Genomic DNA, 25,290 nt, shown 5'->3' on the forward strand with positions numbered 1-25,290 from the left:
AGGGTTGTAATGAAGCTCATAGGTGATGGCTGCAAAAATGTTTTGTTAACTATAAAGTGCAGTGCCCTATCACCTGCCCAGTGCCTGATAGGCACTAAAACTGCTTGTGGGTGAAGAAGAAGGCAGTCATGATGTAGATCTGCCTGGACCCAGCTGCTGGATGCTCCCGGGACTGCAAGGAGGCAGCCTCTGGGTCTTAGATGCTGAATGCATCATTGTCCACTCTCACGCAGACTTGGCAGGGTTCAGCATAAATTAAAATTCTTGTGGGGAGTCACCTTATATGTGGTGCCGCTTTATAGCCAAGTCATTATGGTAATTTGCAAAGCTCTCTGGTGTGTAACTAGAGCTGTTTGCTTCAGATTTGTTGGCTGTGACCTCGTTCAGGCTGCCCCATCCTGCATGTACTGAATCCCAAGTCTTGGGGGTTTGTCATTCTGAGTCTGGCCTTAGAATCATCCAGACCTGCCCTTTCTGGGGACAGCGTGTTTCCCTTACAGGTCCCTGTCTCCCTGCCCCAGGCTCAAGGAGAAATAAAAGAAATAATTATCATCACTTTACTTTTTAAGCACTAACTGTGAGCGAGACCTCATGCCAAATGCATCATGTTCATATTCTCATTTGTCACCTCAACCTTGTGAGTTAGGTGTTAGCACCATTTTACAGATAAGAAGATTGACGCTTGATGAGAAAACCAAACCACATTCTTACCTAGCTTAAAAAGTGCCAATCCAGGCCCTGCTATGGATTTGCTGTGTGGCTGGGGCAGGCCCTTTCCTTCTCTGAGCCTTAGCTTCTTATCTATTAATGAAGTAGATGGTCAGCCAGTCTCAACTCTGACATTCTGGGATTTCTCACTAACTTGTAAAAGTAAATACAGGACTCCATCACCCTGTAAGTCTCCAAAGGAACTTCACTTGCATGGGGAAAGCCAGACCCAAGGTTGGCTCTTGGCCCCCTGTGGCACAGAGTGAGACATGGTTGCGGATGCCAACCCCTTTCTAGGGTACCCCTGCTTCCCCAGCTTTCCCAGGGAAGGATCCGTGTATCAATGCTGTCTGGAGATGGAGAGTGAACAGGAGTGGACCTCCTCCATCTGGGTCTTGTGAAGCTATTGGGGACAGGGAGGCAAGACAACAGAGAGGAGGCAGTGCCTACATCCTTCCTGGCAGATGTAGGTCCGTGATGGGTAGCGGTGAGAGTCCCAACAGCACTTCTGGTACATGTGTTGCAACGTTGGATTTAACTTCCAGTCTCTGAGACAGCAGGTATCCTGGGGCAGAGTCTAGGCTTTGAGAAACCAACTTTGGGCCCCAGCTATGCCAGCAATTACTATATGACCTTGAGTGGCTACTTGCTGGCTCTGGTGCTCAGTGTCCCTCTGCAAAGTTGGGAGGTTGATGTTTCTACCCAGAGCGCTGTAGACAAGGGCTTGAATGAGCCTAGAGCACTAAGTGGCACCATTCTATGACCTGAGTGGCGCCTTCCTCCCTCCTTCCCAAAGCTGGCTTGTTTATTTACTGCAGGAAAACCTTTTACTGTATCCAGAGGAAAAGAAGCTAACAGTCCTCAGTAGTTTGTTGGGTATAGACTATTTCTTCCCATAGAAGTGATGGGTTTGATCTCCACTCAGCCCCTTCTTCCCTGTGTGACCTTGGCAAACTGCTTTGACCCCTCTGAGCCTTTGTGTCCTCATCTGTCAGTGGAGTGGGCTTACCCTTCTGGCAGAATTATTGCAAAGATTAAAGCTTAGACATCATTATGATGGTTTTACTTTTTACTTTCCCAGAGGCTCTCCAACATGACCCTCATTGGAGTCAAAGGTAGGGACACTTATTTAGGGGTCTCTGGTTATTCAGCAATTGGCCAAGAGGCAGCAGATTGTGGGCTTCGAAGTCTGGGAGATCTAGGTTTGAACTGTGGCCCTGCCTCTTACAGACCCCCAGGCCTGCTCAAAGGCACAGAATCTCTCTCCAAACCTTGCCTTTCTCATCTGGGAAATGGCTGTCCTGCCCCTGCCCCACAGGGATGGACCCTTGAAGGGCTTGATGGGTGAGGGCTTGGTAGGTGCTGCCTCTCCACCCTTTCTAGGGCCTGTCTTCCTTCACTGCACACAGCCTCCTAAGTGCAGGAGGGGAGGAGTAACCCAAGGCCCCAGAGGGGCCTGGTGAGTCCTGGAAGGAAGCTCTGAACGGTACCCCCGTTAGAGACTCTGGGAGAAAGACCCTGGTGAAACTGCCCCATGTGATGATTAAGCACTCTCTGCTCCAAATGCTATTAATGGTCATAAAATTATCCACAGTTTTCTGAGGCCCAGTCCCAGGGTTTGCCTCAATGGGACAATAAAATTGCATGCAGAAACGATTTGGAAAAAGCAAAGACGGCCAAGCAGAGACGGAGTTAAATGAGCGGCAGCCTGCTCTCATTAACTCAGGCCATTCACATTTGTTACCAGGGATTTCATTTTAATTAAAAGCCCAGTTATTAAAACATAAGCTTGTGAGGGGCTGGCCAGGCAGCAGCCAGGGCCAGTGGGAAAAAGCATTGCTTGCAGCAGGATGGGCCAGGACTGGGGCTGGGGCTGGGGCTGGGGCTGGGAAGGTGGCGTGGGAGCAGATGTTTGCCGAGTCCTCTCCACAGGCTCGCGTGTGACTGGGAACCTGGAGGCTCCTATATGAGCACCTCACCTGCCCTGGGACCTTGTGAGCATTGCATGCTCATCCACAGACTGGAACGTGCTCGGCAAGCACATGCCTGGTGCCTCTCCAGAGCTATGGCACGTGGCTAGTTAGCACTAAGTGCCCGGCCTCAGCACGGGGATAATAGTGTGCGGAAGGAACTGCCTTGTGGGCAGGCTAGAATTAGGGTTGAGGGACAGGGATCCTCAGGGGCGGACTCTCTAAAAGGCTTCTTATTATTACATAGCGATTAAGATGTGGGGTTTGGGTCTGACAGATCTGATCCGGAAATCCAACTCAGAGGCTTCCTAGCTGTGTGTTCTTGGGTGAGTAATTGAACCTCCCCACACCTCTGTTTTGTCCTCTGTTCTCAGAGGCTCACAGCATCACTGGGGAACGGGTGAAAGTGGCCCCATTTTACACAGGGGAAACAGGGTCCACCCTGCACAGGGATTTGTCCGAGTTATGGAATTGGTTTGGGGCAGAGTAGGTCTGTCAGCCCCCAAAGTTCATGTCCTTTCCTCCCTAGCTTTGCTCTGTGAGTTATAGGACAGCGTAAGAAGATAGAGTTTGGAGGTATGTTTCCTTCTTCTGTAGATGAGGAAACTGAGGCCCAGAGAGGGGAAGGAGCTTCGAACAAGCACACCTGACTCTTTTGTTACACTTTATGTGGTTTTTCAGCACTTTCACATCAACTGCTTCAGTTAATCTTCCTAGAAACCCACTAGCAGGGCGAGGCAGGGCATGAAGCAGGCTGTGGAGGAATCAGGTGATAGCGAGGTATAACTGCACACTGTGTTTCTATGGTGTAACACAATTTGGAAGGCAACGTAGACTGAGCTTTTGTGTTAACAGTACCAGATGCTGTTTAGTGAGCACCTACTCCTTGACATCCACATGTCAGCCCTGCTCCCTCTGGCCTGTGGGCAGCAGCGCAGCCGAGCAGCCACCCGCCCCAGCTGGTGTTCTCACACCTTGCCTCATGAGCACCATGTGGTTAACAAGAGGATAATACACTGTACGCTCCAAGAGACTTGGAGTTTCTCTTGTTTACCAGTGTTTCCTGCACCTAGAACAGTGTCTGTACATAGGAGGTGTCCAGTGTTCATGTAACAGTCATTTAACCACCAGAGACCCAGCATCCCTACCTGAGAATGGAGGATTTTATTATCGATCCTGCTGGTGGTTATGGGAATTAGATGAGGTATCCTGGAACCTTGCATGCAGCAGGGATGCAGTGAGTGTTGGCTCTGGGCGCCCTGTCCCTTGCTGTACCCCAGGGACTGCCCTCTCCCCACACCCCTCAGCAGGCTGTTCATATTCACTGTATCCCTCTCTCCCTGTCTTTCTCTGCCTAGTGAATGGAAGCTACGGCCACTGCACCCCGGGCTCAGAGAAGAGCCTGCTGGACCTGGACCTTGCTGAGGGCCCTGGCCCCACCTGCTGCCAGGGCCTGTTTCTCCCTGCAGGAAGCCCGCCACCTCGGGCTCACCCCCAAGCTTGTGAGAGGCTGCTGCATTTTCCCCACCCTAACAGGTAGGTGTGGGCAGCTGCTTTCTGTGGACACTCCCAGGAGGCCCCAGGACCAAGGGCCTCAGGCCTCACCTCCTGTGTTTAGCTGGGGGGACACATGGGGAAATGGAGGCACGAGGGGCCCGTAGCTCAGAAGCGGCTGCCTGGCCTAGATCCTGCACCTCCTGCTTTGCCTTCTGAGAGACACAAGGATGGTTCTGTTGAGGTGTTTCCCTGCCAAATAAGCAGACGGAGCTTTTCACAGAGAATCAATAATTTCAGAAGAGGAAGATTCATGGGTAGGTTGGGGAAGGAAAACCCAGCTCAGAGTTTATGGAGTGTCAAACCCTGAACTGCTGATAGGGCAGAGAGGGATTCCTCCCACGTGCCATCTCTGCCCCAGGAGACCATGGCCCACAAAGCCCTGCTGGGTAGCTGTCTGCTCAGTGCCTGCACACTTCCAGTGCCGGCCACCCTGTCTCATTAGGGTGTGCATTGGGCTGACACCCACCTCCTACAGCTTCTCCTGGGGTCTCAGTTGTGTCTTTGTCTTAGTCTGTTTTCTGTTAGATATTGACAGAATACCTGGCACTGGGTAATTTATAAAGAAAAGGAATTTACTTCTTATAGTTTTGGAGGCTAAGTCCAAGATTGGGGAGCTGCATCTGGTGAGGCCCTTCTTGCTGGCTGGGCCTCTGCAGAGTCCTGAGGTGGCATAGGGCATTACCTGTGAGGGGGCTGAGCACGCTAGCTCGGGTCCCTCTCGTTTTATAAAGCCACCAGTCCCACTCCCATGATCATCCTTTAACCCGTGAACAGATTCATCCATACATGAGGCAGAGCCTTCATGACCCAACCCAGTCACCTTTTAAAGGCCCCACCTCTCAACACTGCCACATTTGGCATTAAGTTTCAGCATGAGTTTGGGAGGGAACAGATATTCAAACCATAGCAGCCTTGGTGCCCTCTGGTTTGCTGACAGTCGGGTCAGTCACAGACAGGCCTCTGTGCACACGAGCTTAGCCCCAGGCCTCTCACCCACTGCCTGGGGCTGCTGGTCTGAGGCCTGCTTCACAGACCAGAGATTCTAAACATTTGCCCAGTGGCTGGTTTGCAGTTTATTCCTTCACCAGCCATTTGTAAAGTGCCTGTCATGTGCCAGGCACTGTGGTCGGTGCTGGGAGCATCTTGGTGAAGGAAGCAAAGATCTCCCCCGATGGAGTTTACGTTCTTGTGGGAGCCCCACAGTGGAGAAATTCCTCAATAGAAGGATGCTGTTCTTCCCAAGTGCAACCATTTTCCTTTGAGAATTTAGATTCCTTCTGGCTTCCTTTGATATTAGTAAAACTTCTGATTTTAGGCGTGTATTCATTTGTTTAGGCTGCCATAGCAAATGCCATGGACTCGGTGGTTTAAACAAGAGAATTGTGCTTTCTCACCATTCTGGAGACTAGAAGTGCAGGACTGAGGTGCCAGCAGGTTTGGTTTCTTCTGAGGCCTCTCTCCTTAGCTCACAGGTGGCTGTCTTGTCGCCGAGTCCTCATGTGGCCATCCCTCGGCCTGTGCCCTAACTCCTTTTTTTTTCTTTTTTTTTTTGAGATAGGGTCTTACTCTGTCACCCAGGCTGGAGTGCAGTGGCACGATCTCAGCTCACTGCAAGCTCCGCCTCCCGGGTTCACACCATTCTCCTGCCTCAGCCTCCCAAGGCTCCCAACCTCCCAGGCTCAAGTGATCCTGCCACCTCAACCACTCCAGCAGCTAGGACTACAGGCATATGCCACCACGCCTGGCTAATTTTTTGTAGAGACAGGGTTTCACTATGTTGGCCAGGCTGGTCTCGAACTCCTGGGCTCAAGCGATTCACCTGCCTCAGCCTCCCAAAGTGCTGGGATTACAGGCATGAGCCACCGTACCCGACCCTCATTTCTTATAAGAACACCTGTCTTATCAGAGTAGGATCTCACCCTTATGACCTCGTTTAGCCTTAATTATTTATTTAAAGGCTGTATCTCCAAACACAGTCACACTGGGTGTTAGGGCTTCAACGTATAAATTTTGGGGGCACACAAATCAGTCCATAGCAAGGATGAAGCGTCTTTTAGACTTTGAGCTGTGCATTGTTTGGTGACAGTCAAATGCATTTATCTACTGGATTCTTCTCTGGAGGCTCTCCAGTGGTATCCAATTTCCCTGGTGAAATTCATTCTGTTATCTCTCAGGGTAGAAGCTGTGCTAATCTAGGAAAAGCTAAGGAAGAGGATTTTTTTTTTTCTTTTGCTAGAGACAGTCAGAAATATCATTTGTCATTTTGAATATCATTTTGACAATTTACGGCACAGGAGGGTCTGTATGTAGAATTCTACGCCGGCATCAGTCTAAGTTGCTGTGCCCCCATACCCTCCCTATTAAATTGAATTTAATAGGGTTGAATTTGAGCTGACACTTTCAGACTCACTCATTTTCCTAAAGGAAAACAGATCCCCACCCCTGTGCCACACCTGATCCGAATTCCGTGCCTTCCCCCAACCGCCCAATGGGCTTATGTTTGGGGCCCCTTCTCTCCACTCTTGGTGCCTGCCCCTCCCAATCTCAGGACCCTGCAACTAGCGCCTGGGCTCCTGCGCCAGCCGTCTCCTTGCCTCCAGCCTAACTCTCTAATACTAATAAAAATAGCCCCAGTTTCCTGAGTGACTCCTTCGGGTGTACATTCTCTTATTCAGTCCTCATGGTCCCAGGAGGCCCAGATCCTACGGCTAATAAAAAATGATGGTGGTGTGCTTACTGCACACTACACCCCAGGCCAAGCACTTTTTTTTTTTTTTTTTTTTTTTGAGACGGAGTCTCATTGTGTCGCCCAGGCTGGAGTGCAGTGGCACGATCTCGGCTCACTGCAAGCTCCGCCTCCCGGGTTCACACCATTCTCCTGCCTCAGCCTCCCAAGTAGCTGGGACTACAGGCACCAGCCACCACGCCCAGCTAATTGTTTGTAGTTTTTTTCTTTTTTCTTTCTTTCTTTTTTTTTTTTTTTTAGTAGAGATGGGGTTTCACCGGGCCAAGCACTTTTTATGCATTAATGCTCTCAACCCCCAACTGCCGTTGAGTGGGGAAACTGAGGCTAGAGAGGCTACATAACTAGTTCTGTTCACCAGAAGTCTACCTACTCCTCAGCAGAATGTAAATGTTCTCTCAGGGGACTGGTCCACAGACTCCCCTATTGGAAGGGGAGCTGCCCAAGGTTAGGGACCTGGTCTTCCCCACTTCTTCAGCGTCACCTAGCACAGAGTGAAAAGCCTGTTGAGTGAAATCACTGACCCTTCATTCAGACTACAGTTGCTGACCCCTCAGGGGCATGAAATCTGAGATCCCTACCTCTCCCCTGAGTCTCTGCTGGAGAAACACTGACTATCCCAATCTCAGCAGCTCCCTTCCAGGGTCCAGAATTATGGACAGAAGAACATGTGCATCTCTGATACTTAGAACATTGAAGCTGTAAGGAATGTAATAGTCATCAGACGAAATCATTCTATAGACAAAGCTGGAGCCCCAACCTTCTGAGTCACACAGATCCAGATTCCAGTTCCTGCTCTATCACTGCCTTGCAGGCTCGGGCAGGTCGCTTCAGTTTTCCTAAGTGTAAAACAGATGGTGGAATCTCCCGTGAGGCGTGTAGTCATGTATTCAGCAGATACTACCACGTCTTCTGCTGTGCTAGGATTGCATTAGATGACCCTTGGGAAGGCACCCGGCACGTTCAGCTGCTCAGCAGTTGTTCACTCTGTCTAGAGACCCAGGCTTGCAGTTTCTAGAGATGTGATGGGAGTTGTCCTGGGGTGCACAGGGCTCAGCAGCAGAGCCAGGCCGGAACCACTTCCTGGGCCTCACAGTACAGTGGAGGAAGGGAGGCAGTACTTCCTCAGTGCATATGGGGAGCCACAAGACACCAAGGCCTGAGTCACCCTCCCGACCTGATGCTGCGCAAGGTTTTGCTGTCAGTCTTAGTCACTTGGGTAGCTCAGTCACAGAAGCTACCGCTGTTCTCTTCTCTTGGTGTTGGTTGATTTACCTGAAGCCATTTTCAAGGGACTGCTCCAAACAGATGTTTTCCTGGCCGAACTCCCGCCCATGCCTGCCTTTGCCAGGCCCAGGATCACAGTCCCCTGAGGAGCAGCTCTGCTTTTATTTATTTATTTTTGAGATGGAGTCTCGCTTTGTTGCCCAGGCTGGAGTGCAATGGCACAATCTTGGCTCACTGCAACTTCTGCCTCCTGGGCAAGCAGTTCTCCTGCCTCAGCCTCCTGAGTAGCTGGAATTACAAGTGTGCATCACCATGCCTGAATAATTTTTGTATTTTTGTAGAGACGGGGTTTTTCCATGTTGGTCAGGCTGGTCTCAAACTCCTGACCTCAGGTGATTTGCCCACCTCGGCCTCCCAAAATCCTGGGATTACAGGTATGAGCCACCGCGCCTGACCTGCTTTTATTTTTTTAAGCCCTAAAAAGTTACCACTTTTCCATCCGATCTTTAAGATACTCAGAGCTTTCTGCTGGCAATGGTGGGGGCAGTGTGCCCAGCCCTGGGGAGAGGAGATGCGTGTTTGCTGTCTACCTTGGACTCAAACCTCCTTCTGACTCCCCCAATGACCACTTAGATTATGGTTCTTGGGAGGGAAGAGGTCGCTAGGTGTAGTTGAGAAACAAACAGAAAAGCCCTTCCCCTTCCCCTTCATTCAGGGGGAGCTTCAGGTCAGTTCAACATAGGAAAAAACACCTGCACTCCAGAGAAGGGGAATGGGGGTTCTGGCCAGGCCTGGCCCCGGCTTGCTGCTGTACGCCTGCGTGCAGGCCTTGCGCCCTCTCAGCCCCTTTCCCACCTGTGTGTGATGCGATTGGAGCCCATGCTGTCTGAGGGCCTCCAGACTCTGGCTTTCCCTCTTCCCTGTCCATTCCCCTCGCCTCTACCTCATGACTGGAGCTGGGGATGCTGCAGCTGCAGGGAGCCAGAGATAGAGGGGCTGGAGCTGCAAGGCCATCTTGGGAAACCGAGGGACAGGTGATGACCCCACAGCTCTGGCTTCAGAGAGCCCCAAGACAGTGGCAGTAGAACAGCAACGATAAGAGCTCCCTTCACCCTGCCATCCCCCTCGCAGAGGGCTGTCACGGGGCCATCTCACTCGATCTGGCAGCCAGCCTCTAAGGTAGACTTAGCCCCCATTTTACGGGCAAGGAAACTGAGGTTCAGATGGGATGAGGTGGCATGGGGTGTTCTAGCCAGACTTCAGGCATAGCATCAGGCTTCCTGTTCTGCCTAGCCAGCCAGAGGGGCTTCCTGACTCTCAGCCCCGCCTCACCTTCCTGACCTTTCCCCTTTTCAGAGTGCTCTGGTGACAGGCAGGCCCTGCTGTCCCTCTCTGCACCTTACCTGGTCCCCCCACTCAGAATGGTGGAAGCATCAGTGCAGTAATCTCCTTGCGTCCTTTAAGCCTGGCCTCCTGCGCAGTGGCGGAGGGAATGCTCCACATCTGGGAGAGGCCCTCTGGACACCTGTATACCACCTGTGTGGTGAAGACAGTCACCTGGCAAACCGCAGCCGTGCCCACATATCCACCCTTGCTCTCATGGGAAGGATCCACCTGATGTCCCAGAGGAGGAGAAAGGCCCAGGATGGCAAAGGACGTTGCCCAAGTTTGCATGGCTGAATGTGGCTGAGCCTGATCTCAAACCCACATACTCCCATGGGCTGCCCTGCCTGGCCTGCACCATGGCTTTTCCCCAAAATCGCAGTTTCATGCAGTCACATTGTGAATCCCTGGGACCCCTCAGAAGCTTTGCCTCAGTTCCTCCTGAGACACCCCCACCAGGACTGCACTTCACACTCCCCCATGCACTGACATTAACAGTGGAAAGGCCAGGCTGCTTGGGGCAAAGTGTCATACAATTAGCATTTGTGGAAGTTAAGCTAGATTACAAAAATTAAGAAAGACTTAAGGGACATGTAAGTGGAATTTAATATACCCTGGATCTGGGTGTTCCTCAAAATGCCAGCCTCAGCCTTCTTCCTGGAGAATTCACTAGAAGGCCACGGAGAGGGAGCAGGGAAGCCCCTGGGAGGCAGGATGGCGTGGCATTCGGGGCTGGGTAGGGGTGCTGAGCTTTGGTAAAAGGATGCAAGGTCCTCCTTCCTGGTGGTCTCACCATATTCACCCTGGAGTGCATGTTATGACCTTGGCTCCCTGCAGCCTCAACCTCCTGGGCTCAAGCGATCCTGCTACCTCAGCCTGCCAAGTAGCTGGGACTACAGGTGCACAACCCCACTCCTGTCTAATTTGTAAATTTTTTTGTAGAGATAGAGTCTCACTATGTAGCCCAGGCTGGTCTTGAACACTCCTGGACTCAAGCAGTCTTCTTGCCTTGACTTCCCAAAGTGCTGGGATTATAGGCATGAGCCATTGTGCCTGGCCTCCTGCCTCTTCTTTCCTTCCCCAGCCCTCCTCTTCCTCTCTCTCTCCCCCCATTTTCCTTTACACTCTGCCTTGTTTTCCCGACAACCAATCTGTAGGTGCTGTTTCTCTGCCTTCAGCCTTCAGCCTCTGTTTCCTGCCCTGGGCTTGTCCATTCCTTGGTCCTCAGCTTCCCTGTCTGCCCCCACCTGGGCCTTCCCTCTGTGGCATGCCCAGCCTCTCATGACCTCTCTGGCCACTGTCTTCCAGGTCGCCCAGACCCCAGGCCACCTATGTGAACGGCAGCCTCCCAACCACACAACACATCAAACAGGAGTCGCTGACCAACTACCAAGCCATGGCAGAGGCCCGAACGTCCCTGTCTGCCCACTGTCGGGCCCCGCCGGCCACTTGCCTGCACCCAGACCTGGACCTCCCGGGCCGAAGCCTCACCACCCCTGCGCCTTCCTGCTACCTTCTGGGCAGCGAACCCAGCTCTGGCCCTGGCCCCCAGCCCGAGGCCCACCTCCCTGAGGGCAGCCTGAAGCGCTGCTGCCTCTTGGGCCTACCCCCCACCTCCCCAGCCTCCTCCTCACCCTGTGCTTCCTCCGACGTCACCTCCATCATCCGCTCCTCCCAGATGTCTCTGGTCACCTGTGTAAATGGACTCCGGAGCCCCCCTCTGGCGGGAGACCCCGGGGGCCCTTCCAAGCGGGCCCGGCCTGGCCCTGCATCGACGGACAGCCATGAGGGCAGCTTGCAACTTGAAGCCTGCCGGAAGGCGAGCTTCCTGAAGCAGGAACCCGCAGATGAGTTTTCAGAGCTCTTTGGGCCTCACCAGCAGGACCTGCCGCCCCCCTATCCCCTGTCTCAGTTGCCGCCTGGCCCGAGCCTTGGAGGCCTGGGGCTGGGCCTGGCGGGCAGGGTAGTGGCCGGGCAGCAGGCGTGCCGCTGGGTGGACTGCTGTGCAGCCTATGAGCAGCAGGAGGAGCTGGTGCGGCACATCGAGAAGAGCCACATCGACCAGCGCAAGGGCGAGGACTTCACCTGCTTCTGGGCTGGCTGTGTGCGCCGCTACAAGCCCTTCAACGCCCGCTACAAGCTGCTCATCCACATGCGGGTGCACTCGGGCGAGAAGCCCAACAAATGCATGGTGAGTTCCCACTGGCCACCAGGCCTCACCCCAGCCCCTCTGGCACAGCAGCACCCACCCAGTGCCCCAGGAGAGGCCACCTGGGACTCCTTCCTCGGGGCTGACTGAGATCCCTGTGGTCATGGAGGGAAGGACCCATGCTGTGGATGTAGCCACTGGTGAAGATGGTCACTGCCCCTGTCACTGGAAACTGTGGCAGAGGGGCCCTCATACTCATCAGGTGCCCAGTCCCCCACCCTGAGGCATTAGATATATCTTAGCATGCCACAGGGCCCGGGGCTGTGTGCACGTGCGATTGGAAAAACAGGTGTGGCCACCCTCTTCTTCCATGTGTTTGCTCCATGTCCCACCTACTGGTGGCCAAATGAGATGTGGAGAACATGCTCTCCTCCAGCACTGGGCCCTCACCGCCACCCATCCCAGTGAGATTCCCTGGGCCTTCTGGTGCTGCCTACAGCCTTGGCTTCCACCAAGGAACAGTGGGGCCTCACAGGCACCCGGCTGGAGAGCTGCGGGTCCCCAGGGCAAGCTTTGGGCTGGGGCCCAGGATTACTAGCTAAGGCCCTGGATCGTACCAGCGGCGTTCTTCCTGGAGTTGAGACAGGTTTCTGGCACTAGCATTATGCATGCATGCGCACGTGCGCACACACATGCATGCACGCACACACACACACATGCACGCATATTAACTGTGGGTACCCAGGCCTCCGGCCCTTATGATGGGTCATTTCTGTGACAGGTCATTTCTGTCCCGTCTGTGGGGGAATAGCTGTATCAGAGGCTAGGAACACTCCCTGATACACTCAGCCTAACTGCTGTGCCACCTCCGAGGCCCAGCCAGCCCACCAGAAGAGGTGCCTGCCCAGAGCTGGACCTCAGGGTGTGCTTGGTGATGAGAAGCATGGGCCACCAGGGCCACTGCCCAGCCCACCCAGGCATCAGGGCAGCAGCATGGCTGGTGTGCTGAGGCTGGTGCCATAGCCGAAGTCGAGCTGTTTCACACTTGCACATTGACACTGTCATTGGACCCCCACTCATGGAGCACTTGGTCTGGGAAGGGGCATAGTGTCCCCACTCAGAGCCCAGGGTGACATTGTAGGGGCCAGGAAGGAGGCAGGACACACTGGCAGTCAGCAGCATAAACTCTGTCCTCCTGTGGGCCCCACCCACCTGTGGAGCTGGGAGCGGGCGTCGGACAGGATCTGTTTCTGCAGCTTCAGGAGGCTGGGTCTTGAAGGAGGAGAAAGAGTTTGCTTTGTAAACAAGTGAGCAGCAGTGAATGGCCTGTGCCGAGGGGAGGCAGGAGGAGGGAGCTTGTGGTTAGCATTCTGGTGTGTGGAGCAGTGGTAGGGAGAGTGCACTGGACCGGCTGAGACTTTGACTTTATCTTGTGCCTTTGGGCTGACAGGATGCTGGAGGAGGCCTGGTGGCTGGGCCAGCCCCTAGCGATGCCCTGGCTTGTTTGGGGGTCCTGTGACACATGACCCTGCCTAGAAGGAGTTGACCAACAGACAGCACGCAGGCCAGGCCAGGGCTGCTGGGAACCAGCTGGGCCCCCATCTCTCCCCAAGACCCTGGAGCTGACAGCTGCTGAGCCACAGTTCTCCTTCACAGATTCTCTCTTATGGGTGAGCCCATGGGTGCCTAGGTGGAGGCTCTGTGACCCAAAGAAACCTTGACAAGACTCCATAGGACACTGTCTTACACCTGGATTCTGTCTGTGGTTAGTGGTCTTCTCACAGTGGGGCCTCTGTGTGGAATCACGGCATCCAGAAGAGTATCTGTGTTGGACATTCGGGAACTTGGAGAGGATCTAGGCCTTCCCCATCCACTTTCTAGCTTGAGAAGCAGGGCCCAGCGGGACCCGGGTTACTCAGTGCAGACTCAGGGTCTCTCTCTCTGGGGCCAGGCTGCCAGGATTTCACTTGATTCCACAGACTTCACAGGACCCTGGCTTATACTGGCTGAGGCCTGCCTCTGGGGACCCAGACTTGGACCTGCCATGGTCCTTGCCCTGGGGACGCTCATGCTCAGAGATGGGTGGGAGATGAGTGGCAGGTCCTGGGATGGAGTTTGCATAGGCCCAGGGAAGGAAGGCCCAGAAGGACTTCATGGAGGAGGTGATATCAAGCTATGTCTACACTCATCTATCAGTATTAATCCCTACAAGTCCTGTAAAACCAAGGGTTTTTACAGATGAAACAAAGGTTGGGTGGGGTCTGGCAGGCCTTCCACTTGCTCCCATGAGAACACTTGGTCTTGCCTCTTCCAGGGTTTAGGATTGTGGTGATGATAATACTGGAAAGCAGCTTCCAAGTGCAGACTGTGAACCGGTGCTATTCTAAGTGACAACTCTACCTGGTCCTCAACACAACGCTGTGGGGTAGATACTGTGAACCCCCGTTTTACAGATGAGGAAACTGAGGCTCAGGAAGATTGCATAATTTGCCCCAGGTCACACAGCTAGTTGGAAACAATAACAGTTATAATAAGAATAGAGGCTAAGAATGATAATGGTAATAAAAATAACTTGCTCAGGGTTACACAGTTAGTAACCATTGGAATGGGACTCGAGCCTGCATCTTTCTAAACTGCAATGCTCTTGTTTGTGTAGATCTGCTAAACTGACTATTCTCTGGGCTCTTATGGCCGGCCCCACTAGGTGTCACCATCTGGAGACAGCAGCAGTGATCTGGGCTTCGGAGGCTTGTCAGAGCCTCCCCTGGACTCCTCTTGCCTGCGGTGGGGTGGGCGTGCTCCCCCTCCTCCATGATGCTAGTACAGTGGGTAACCCAGGGGAAGGGGTGGGCCTCAACCAGCACCCAGATAAGTAAAATCTCTCTTCCCTGTAAAATTATTAATTTTTCATGACAGGCCTCTGCTACCATGCACTGTAATAGACAAAGGAATTTTGGACCCAGAGCCTCTGGAGAACAGGAAATAGATGAGACATTTTGATTGAAGAGTAAATGGCCCACTAAAATAGCAGTTAATCCTTTTATTATCTTTCCAGCAGCCATTTCCACAGTTCTTTCATGAGGTAAGCCTCCCCCGCCCCTTCTGACTGGAACACTCCCATTCTCGCAGCTGGCTTACATTTAGCCAACAGAGCCTCTGCTCCTGCACCAGGCAGGCCTCAATGTGCTGAGAGGAGTCCTGCTCCCCTCTGCCTGAGCATCTTAGTCCTTAGGCCAGGCCTGGGACTAGGGACTTGCGGGACCCCCAGGGTCAATGGCACCATCCATCCCCCACCCTGCCCTCTGCACGGCCCATCCACACTGTCCAGAGGAAGCTCCCTAATCTTTTTGCAATATCCTGTTATGTTTCTTACGTTGCCCGAGTTGTCTCAGCCTTATTAAATGTGAGGCTTCGTCTGTGTTATGATAACAAGGTTATGCGTCCAACCCAAATACTGACGCGACGCCTCCAAGACGTTAACTTTGAACAGATTAATTTCATGCTTTCTTAGGTTGGTTCTCCCAGACGGCCGGAATTCTGATTGTCTGCAACTGCAGAAATTAGCAGACTGTAGCTTGCTTTTCTCCACATCAAGGAGAGAGGCAGAGTGAAAAAGGAAGTCATGACAATGCCCTTCTCTACCTTGAGTTTTGTAAAACAACAATAGGCATGAGAAGAATCCCTTACTTTGGTGAAGAGTTTTACCAAAGCTGTGAGCGCAGTCCGGAAGGCGTGTGCAGAGGTGAAAAGCCCAGGTCTGGAGTCACACAGACCTGGGACCCAGCCTGGTTTAGTCACTTGGCAGCTGTGTGGCCTCGTGCTGGTGACTTACCCTTTCTGAACTACAGCATATTCGATTGTAAAATGGAGCAATAATAGTACTTGCCTTTTAGGGTTGTTGTGATTAGGGATAAAAGAGATGATGTAAGGGAAGGTGCTTGCTTCCCCATCACACTCCAGCATTGATCTCAGGTGATGTGTACAGTCGCCCTGGGGCTTAGGACAGGGTTATTTACAGCTGATTTATAGATGAAGAAACTGTGGCTCAAAAGAGCCAGTCAATGGATGGCAGAGCCTGGACTTGAGACTCTGTAGCAGTCTCTGCTGTCAGTAGGGTGGGCAGGGCAGTATGTGGGCCGTTGCTTCGGGCAGGGCAGGCACTCTGTGCTTGCCTTTTGATATCTGCCAGGGATCCCTGATTCTTTGCATCTTGTTCATTGGCAGTCGTTTGCAGATCACCTGCTCTGAGTCAGACAGTGTCTGCGCAGGGGGCCTGGAGCTAGGCTGGGGCAGCTGGACCTGTGGCCCAGAAGGCCCATGCGTGTCTTCCCAGTCCTCATGAGCTGCTGGAGTCTCGGGCTGGGTTTTCATCCTGCCCAGCTTCCTCTGGCCACTGCAGCTGCACTGGCCACTGGTCTCCACTCCTTACACCCCTCTCCACTGTTTGCCAGTCTGTCCCAGGTGCCTTTGAATCTAGGGCCAGAGAAATCGATCTGGTTGAAAGCTGAGTATTATGGATTGGCCTTAACTAGCCAGGGAACTCAGAACACAAGCCACCTGGTTGGACCTGCTGGGAGGGCCTTGCCCTCCTAGCCTGGGCCAAACTTGAGGTCATTCCCCAGAGTGCTGGGGCTTCTGGCTTTCCCTTTTGCCTTGCCCCAAACCTTTACCCCTCCTCCCCCAACCCCTGAGAAACAAAATCCTGGGTGCTGGGAGGGGCGAGGGAGCTAAAGGGAGTTGCTCCTTACTGAGATTCAGAGATTGTTTTATCCTGGCTCAATGCGAGCCGTTCCCTGTCTGTTGTTTTGACCACCTAGCTAGGCATGGTGGTACATGCCTGTAGTCCCAGCTACGTGGGAGGCTGAGGCAGGAGGATCACTTGGGCCAGGGAGTTTGAGGCTATACTGAGCTATGATCACACCACTGCACTCCAGCCTGGGTGACAGAGTATGACCCTGTCTCAAAAACAAAAACCTCTGAGGCCCAGAGACGCCAATCACTTTCCAAGATCACACAGTCTGCCATGTGGCAGGAGGTAGATACCAGCCATATCTGCTGACCTGCCCAGCCAGTGTTAACTGGAGAGAGGTTTGACTGGGATTCTGGGCTCATATGCCATGGAATAGCCTCAGGGAGAAGAGAATTAATATATTCTAAGACATACCATGTCCAACCATGAATTACCATGCCCAGTTTACAGAAGAAGAAACTATGTTTTTGAAGTTTGCAGGCAAAATGGCTTGCTCTGCATGACCTGCCTCAGCTGTATGATCTGCCTCAGTTGTATGACCCCCCTGGCCCATGCTAATGGGTCACACTGCCTTCTACCCATCCACCTTTGCCCAGCCTCTTCCTTCAGAAGAACAGAGCCACCTCTGTGCTTTTCAAATCACAGTGGGTAGAGTCCCTGTGCATCTGCTGCCCTCTGCCCCCTGCCCAACATCTTGAGACCAGCCCTATGGGCTTGAGCATTTTAAGGCCAGCAGACACCCCTGACTCATTGGAGCATGTGAAGCTCATCCCAGGGATTACCCAGGACCCTGAAATGGATGAGTGGCAGGTCGACCAGTTCATCTCATCGCATACAGACAGAGAACAGGGAAGACAGACCCAGAGAGGGTGGTCAGGGGCCCAGGACTGCATAGCAAGTGTGCATCAGTGGGCAGGGAAGGTTCCCTGAATGGGCTGATAACCGAAAGTCGGAGAAGGTTTAGGCTGTGGGAAAGTGACCCTCCAATTAGGAAAAAATCATCCCCCTGAAACACTTGCCTTGCTTTGGTGTGCCAGGCCTCGTGCTAGGAGCTGGGGGTGCAGAGATGAAGATGCTGTGATGTGAGACTTCTGGCATTGCGGGAAGAACACTGCTTTTGAGTCTTGTGATATTATTGCTGGATGATGGAGGGAGGGAGGGGAGCCAGGAGCTGAGGTTTTGCAGCCTGGCTTTATAAGCTTGGCCAGGTTGATTAAGTGGGACGGGGTCATTATTGAGACGCTTGTCGGGTGATTTTCAGTTTATGTAGTGCTTCCACATGCATGATCTCAGCCCTCAAAATATTCATGGAGACTGGAATTATGATCCCCATTTTACAGGTGGGGTAAGGACAGTCCAGTTCTGGCCCCAGTTCAGGTCCAAATGCATGGTGGGGTCAGATTTAAACCCAGGTCTCAGTCTAACTCCAGAGACTGTGTGCTAGCCACGACCCCAGGCCACCTCCCAGGCATAGAATCATCAGTCTGTTTACAAATATTGAGAGAATATCCAGATCTGAAACTCATTCAGCAAGCCGTCACTGAGTACCTGCTGTGTGCCCCCTGGCTGGGCCCTGAGGGTCACAGAAAGGAATCAAATCCTGTCTGGTCTCAAGGATCCGTCAGCCAAGTGGGGAAGTTAATGGATATTGCATGTAACTATTTTTCTCAAAAAGCCAGCGCCCCAGTCACCTTGAGAGCCTGTTGCCTGCTGACTTGATGGGTCCTTTGTTCTGTCTTGGAGTACAGAACACCTCATGGGTTGAAAAGTAAAACATTTCACTCTCTTTAGAATAAATAAGTCACCTGGAAACAAGCTCCCTTCCTGGAGGCTGGGGTTTCTGGTCAAATCAAAAAGCTGCAAAATGGAACATGTTTTAAAATCCTTGCCCTGGAGAATCCTGCTGTAAATGAGCCCAAAGAGGCCAAGTGGTCCCACCCACTCAAGCCGCCAAGTCTATCCTCAACTCGCCTCAACTCAATCCAGGACTGCATGGGTCTGGGAAGGAGAACTGTTTTGGGCAAAGGCAGCTTGCAAGTTGGGATCCAGAAGTGTCCTCGTTAATGATCCTTCCTGGGATCATGTCATTTCTCATGTCTACACTCATTATTAAGTGGGGAAGCTGAAGCCCAGAGAGCAGCCACCATGGCCCTGTGTCATCCAGTACATTAACAGCAGCCCAGGGATGCCTGCTTTATTTCTTCCTGCCCTGAAGCTTCCTCTCCTCCTGAATTCCTAAACAGTCTTTGCATTCTCCAGGTTCTTTAAATCCATTGGGTCTTGGCTTTTGCTGATTCCTCTGTCTAGAATGCCTTTCCTAGCCTGGCAAACTCCTATACATCCTTGACAACCCAGTTCAGTGCTCCCTTCTTAGCTCGCCCTTTCTCTGTGCCTCCTGTTCTCCCAGCATGTGTTGCGCTGTGTGTAACACTGGATTCTAACATGGCCAAGTGTCTGGGGGGACCACATGTCCTTTGGTGCCTGGCTGGCCTTTGTTGTGGAGGAGCTGAGTCCCCTACCTAGGACAGAGGCTCTGCCCTGTGATTATCTGTTCTCTCTGTTCCAAGGCTGTGTGAGGTTGCCTGGACTCTGTCCTACTGAGTAGTTTCCTATGAAGTCACAACATTGGTGGAACCTTAAAGATTGTCATGTCTACCCCCTAATCTGGTGCTTGAAGTTTTTCTGCAAGAAAGCCTGAATTTGAAATCTAGCTTTGCCACCCCTCAGCCTGTGATTGTATAGAAATATAACTTGACTTCTATAAGCCTTGGTTTTCTTACCTATGAAATTGGGGTAATAGGACTGTTGTGAGGCTTTGATGAGAAACTAGACAATGGCACACAGTAAGTACCAAAATGGTAATAACTGTTCTAGACAATTTGCATTTGCAAAAGAGAAAAGGGAAAGTCTAAAATGGATAGTGGCTGTTCTGTCATGAATGTCCCCAAAGAAACAGAAAAGGCTGTTGGAAGTCCCACCTCTTCCATGGGCTGGCTCTGTGGCCTTGGATGCGTCGCTTGGCTGTGCTGAGCCTCAGTTTCCTGTGCTGTGAAATGCAATAGTGCCTAGCAGTCAGAGGCTGCAGTAGACTGTGTTTAATAGGGGCCTAACAGATGCCAATGCCCTTTCTTCTATTGAGCCTAAGGTTTAGCTCCACAGATCTTGGCTTACATTGGGATGCTTTTCTTCCTCCCTGTTTTGGAAAAGCAAACCCAGGGGGCTTGGGCTTAGCAAGGAGAGGCTTCCTGGAAGCCAGTGTCCTTCCAGTTCTCTGGTCTTGCAATTAAGTCAGAGCCTTGTCCCCCACCAGCCACTGTGCAGAGGGGAGACTGAGTCCCCAGATGGAAATAATATGCCTGGGGGAGGGACTGGAGATAGATGGAGTTGGAGACTCATCCCAGCTTTGCTGCTCACTAGCTATGCAGCCTTGGACAAGACACTTCACTCCCAAGTCTGTTTTTGCATCTGTAAGATGGGAGCTGTGATGCTCACCCCCGAAGTGTCTGTAGGGTGGAGGGGCTGTGCTCTGCGACTACAGAGTGCTCTGCAGACAGGCGTTGTTGCCCTGGTCAGGGCTGCTGGGCTCAAGCTGAGTCTCTGACTCCCAGTCCAGTACTCCTGCCTGCAGCCGGGCCTCTGAGTGCAGAGAGGTCACTTTCACCGGTGTGTTCCTCACCGGTGTGTTCCTCCTGGTTAGGTTCCCCATCGGGAATGGAACTGGTTGGCTATGTACTCCCCAAATGTAGTTTCTGGCCTTGAGGCCTCAGCCTGCAGCTTTGCTGGATGCCCTCCTTCCCTGCTCCACAGCCCACCCCTACCTCACTTCCACCTCTGTCCCCACCCTGCCCTGGTTCACCCCCATTCCCCATCCCCCATTTCTACTTATCTCCATCCCTGACCCCCCACCCCTTTCCCTTCTTATGTAAATTCTGAGCCAGGGTGGACCAATGGCTAAACACACAGGACAAATCAAATCCTGCCTGGTCTCAAGGAGCCTTCAGCCAAGTGGGGAAGTTAATGGATATTGCATGTAACTATTTTTCTCAAAAAGCCAGCACCCCAGTCACCTTGAGAGCCTGTTGCCTGCTGACTTGATGGGAACTAAGGTTCAAATCCCTTACTCTGCCCTTAACCAGCTGTGAGACCTCAAAACAAGTCATGTGGCTTCTCTGAGCCTTGGTTTCCTGTCTGCATGGAGGGGAGAGTGTTGTGAGAACTAGATGAGATCATATATGTGTAGCACTTACCTCGTGCCTGGCGCATATTCGATGCTTGAAAACAGGAGCCCTTGTTCCTTCCCGCGTCTCCCCATTTTTTGAAGTCATTAGTCCCAAGCTCTCACAGGGCAGAGAATTCCCAGGAGCACCAAACTTGAGGGAACAGGAGTGCTGGCCAAGTTTTGTGAGCTCAACATTGCTTTATGGAATATGAAAAAAAAAAAAAAAAAGGATAAAAAAACACAACTATTTGAATTGAATTTAAACTACTAAAGAAAAAAACTTTTGAACTTAATGTAAATGGAATTGAAACGGTTGTCTTATTGGAGTGAAAACGTCAGATAAAATCAACAGTGACTCTAAGAAGGTGTCCAGACCATGTTTTCTGAAAGGGCCATCCTGGAAATGGCAAACTTCGTAACTGAGCGTTTCTAGGCTCTGTCTCTGCTGGACAACAGATGGGGTGACCAGAGCTGGCTTTGTGCGCTCACTTGGATGGCTGCAGCTGCAGACCTCAGCATCCTGTTCTCGTCTGTTAAATGGGTGATGGGCCAGGTAACCCCTAAGGTCTCGGTCACCTTGGACACACCAAGACCCAAATGCTCAAGAGAAGGGGCCCTTCTTTAGAGTCCTTCCTTAACTGTGCCCCTCCCTTGGGAGACAGCCTTGGGCTAATCTGTATTGTCCACCCTCACCTGGCCACCAACCTTTCAACACAGCTTAACACCCCCCTGTGCCAAGTTCAGTGCTCGAAGCAAGGGGTACAGTGTCAAAGGAAGAATGGTCTGGTGGCAAAGGAATTAACCAAATGCCTCCGACACAGAGGAGGGAGAAGGCTTTCCCCAGGATGTCGTGAGAGCTGGGCTCTGACAGGTGGGTGGGCACTTTCCAGGTGTAGACCATGAGAAGACACATTGCAGGGAAAGGAAACAGCACATGTGAAGGTTTTGAGATGTGATAGTCTTGACCTTGTGGGGAGCACAGGTGTCCTTTTGGTCTTGAAGTAAGTTACCTGCATGGGGGCTGAGGGCAGAAACATTGGAATTGGGTCTCGAAGGGCCTCAAGGTCTAGTGTAAGGAAATTGGACTGTACCCTGAGGGAGTGGAGAGAGTCTCAGAAGGGTTGTACATAGGACTGTGATATGGGCAGAGGTAACATTTAGTGTTGGTAGTCTGGTGGGCACATGGCCATTGGCAGATGAGGACACTGGGGCCTGGGAAAGGCAGTCCATACAAATCTGGAACCTTCTTCCACAGATCCACCAGCGTCGGACCGTGCACCCAGACTTGCCAACACCTGGGCACCCGTGGGCCTGGCCAGGTCAGCCCAGTGTGTCGTGCTGGGGCACAGTGTCTGCACGTGGTTGGGTAATGGAGCTCGGTCCCCCTTTGGAAACTGCCTCCAGCACATTTGCCAGTGGGAAATGGGAAAGGCATATCCCATAATGTGGTTCCGTAAAGTTTGCACAACTGTTCTTTGTTTTCCACCCGTCCCCACAATAAATCTTCCTCCACTGCCAGGAGTGGGGCCTCCGTGGTCTGTAAGTGATTAAGGCACCGACTTTCCTGGCTCCTCCTCCTTGCAATACTTTCTTGTGACGTGGGTAATGATAAAATGAGAATCTGTCACCGAGATTCTGTTGCCTTGCAAGTAGCAATTTCCAAATGGCTGGGAGGTGGCCTCCTGTTAGAAAGCAGCCTGCTCTTGCCCCTTCTGTATAGCCACCTCCCCTTAATAGGTCCTGCCATGTTGGGGCATAAGCTCAGACAGCAGACGGACAATGTGGTACTGGGCAGTACATTTCCTGGGGTTGGGGCAATGGGACTGGAGGTCTCTGCAGGACTCTGCATTCTCGGGGGCAAGACTGGGAGATACGCTGGGCACAGAGCACCCAGTGAGTGTCTATTCAACTGATGCACCATCTAGCAGCCCCTTTGTTTCATCAGATCCCCAAGCCATAGAGTTTTCAAGCCAAAAGTAACATTTATATCTTCCTGGGGAACAGTCAGGCCCTGGGCAGGGCCCTGGGCTGCAGAGTTTTGATGGATAGCTCCTGTGCTCAGGGAAGGCGCGGGGCGGTGGCTGGATTGCTCTTGCACAGTGGGGTCACTGAAATCCACAGAGTGGAAGCTACTTGGCCAGTGTTACATCTGCGCCTCCAGCTCAGGTCCTGGCTCTGCCCCATGATCTTCCCGCTGTCCCTAGTTGCCTTCCACATTTAAATATGAGTGTATGCTTCTCAGCATCTGAACCCCAAGTTTTAGGAGCCAGTTTCACTTACGGAGTCATTTCTGATCAGGCTGAGTTGCCAGTGAACCTGACAGTGATTGGAGCTTAAGGGAGTTTGGCCACAGGCAGAAAAAATGAGTCAACAGTGCTTCAGATACTTCCTTAAGATCCCCAGCACCCCCTCTACCTGCTCCCCTCCTTCCTTCCCACAGGAGTCCAGGACAACAGAAGGTACCTCAGCTAGGCCACACGGCCAACTGCCTGGATCTTCACATTTGCTGTTTGCAGATGTGGAAACTGAGGCCTGTAGAGAGGATGTGGCTCACTGGAAATTGCAGAGCAAAAGAGGCAAGCTCGGCATCCCCCCTCCCAGCCAGTGTCCTACCCCCTAGACACGACAGTCTGCTGAGTACGTCATGTGTTCTAGGTCCTGTGGTGAGCACTTGCATGTGTTGCCTTCCAGATTCTGAAGAACACTGGCTCTTGTGTGCACTGGGGAGGAAATTTCCCAGGTTCAGCAGCTCCTCTGATGCCCCTCCCAACCCCTGCCACACCCTTTGACAGATGGGGCCTTGAGACCCAGGGCGGAAAGATGACCTGCTGGAGGTCACACAGCAGGAGATGGTTGGCGGTGTGTGTAGACCTAACGTGTCAAAATCACCTTCCCTCCTGGCAGGGTCTGATTCACAAAGAGCTGCCGGGCAGGCTCCAGGGAGACTTTAACCAGTGGTGGGTTTCAAACGTCACACCTTCTTAGTGCATTGGGAAGGTGTGATGACTGATTGCCGTGGGTGTTAGGGCCAGAGGAAGCCTGGCTTGTGCAAAGACCCACACAGGCATGCACCAGTGCCAGCTCTTTGCTTCTACTGCCTGGCTCTGCCAACCTCCTTTCTTCATTTGCATGGAGCCACCTGACCCTGGGGACTTAGTTCGTCTGTGTGTGATTAGGACTTGTATTAGATGAAGTTGGAAGCCCTCCTGGGTCTCCTGACCCTGATAAGTAGAGACAGTCTAAGTAGAGACAGTGCAGGCCAGGGGTTCAGAGCTAGGTTCCCTCCCCAGCTCTGCATTCAAATTGTCTGTGGTTCTGGGCAAGTCATCCCACCCCTTTGAGGCCTCAGTTTTCTCATCTATAAAATGGAAGACTTGGACTCCATTGGCCTCCATCCTTTGAGCTCAGACATTCAGATGTCCATAGTTACCTTCCTGCATTCCTGGCACACCCTAGGGGAGGAGGAAGGGGGTGGAGCACATGGAAAGGGCAGGTGTGGGCCCCTGCTGAGCTCTGTGGCCCCAGTTCCCTCCACACTCCTCTCTCTTGCTCTGTTCCAGCTGTTCCTCAGACATGCTAAGTTCATTCCCACCTCTGGCTCTTTACGTGGCTGCCTCCTCTGCCTGGAATGCTCTTGCCTCAGCCTGACCTCTGCTGCCATGTCGCCTCCTCCAGGAGGCCTTCCCTGACTGCCTATCTAACGTAGCACCTTTGGCCACTGTCTGCCCCTATATTCCACCGGAAATCTTGTTATGTGTTTGTCTATGATCTGTCCTCCAGTCAAACTTGAGCTCCATAAAGTCTAGACGTTTTTGTTTTGTTCCCTCTGTATCTCCAACGCCTCAAACAGCTCCTGATACACAATATGTGATCAACAGATAAATGAATGTTAGTAATAGAAAGGGGGAGAGTGGTCCAGTGGGGCAGAAGGAATGGAACATGCTGGAAAGGACTCAGACAGAGAGTCAGGACTCTCGTCCTATGAAGTGGGGGGTTTTGCTGCAGCTTGCTGGGTCGTGTTGAGGGCTGCACAGTTGCTGTCCGAGAGGCATTTCTGGGTCAGCCTAGCTGGGGTTGTCTGCCCAGGGAGGCCAGCCCAGCACCCAGTACCAGTGGTGTTCAGCACCCACTTGCCCCAACCCCTATTTCCCTCCCTCCTTCATCTGCATTTTCAGAGTAAAGGAGAGGCTATGCCCTCAGTTCACAGCTCCTGGAATGTCAGATTCAGACAGAAACTTAGAAACCATCCGCTGCGACTGGAAACACAAATTTGGAAACTGAGGCCTAGAGAGGAGTTCTTATCCAGGTTCTCACGCCGTTTCCCTCTTGGAAAGGAATTTACAATCAAGTCCTCCACATAGTAGATGCTCAGTAATGAGCTGCTGCAGCTGCAGCTGTTTATCATTAAGCCCATTCTGCAGATTCTGTTTTTATGACCGTGGGCACAGAGGTGGGGCAGGAGTACAATTTTGCATTAATTGATAACAGAAGGATGGAAACAGCCAAGAGTGCAGCAGGGTAAATGATTCCACCATCCAAAAGCAGCTATTTTAAAGTGTGAGGAAGGAAGGAAAGCAGCATTTG

General features: G+C 52.3%; 1 protein-coding gene across 2 annotated transcripts in view; it reads left to right on the plus strand.

Annotated features, from left to right (window-relative positions):
• The window catches only part of LOC105495086 (GLIS family zinc finger 1), a 233,185-nt gene that overhangs the window by 133,751 nt on the left and 74,144 nt on the right, over positions 1-25,290 (plus strand). For both annotated transcript variants that reach the window (XM_071092726.1, XM_011764269.3), the window contains exons 2-3: positions 4,037-4,214; positions 10,897-11,779. In XM_071092726.1, the coding sequence (XP_070948827.1) occupies positions 4,037-4,214; positions 10,897-11,779 (1,061 nt within the window). The remainder of the gene's footprint in view (positions 1-4,036; positions 4,215-10,896; positions 11,780-25,290) is intronic.

The sequence above is a fragment of the Macaca nemestrina genome, chromosome 1, assembly GCF_043159975.1.
Source record: "Macaca nemestrina isolate mMacNem1 chromosome 1, mMacNem.hap1, whole genome shotgun sequence".
In the NCBI taxonomy this organism is placed as follows: Eukaryota; Metazoa; Chordata; class Mammalia; order Primates; family Cercopithecidae; genus Macaca; species Macaca nemestrina.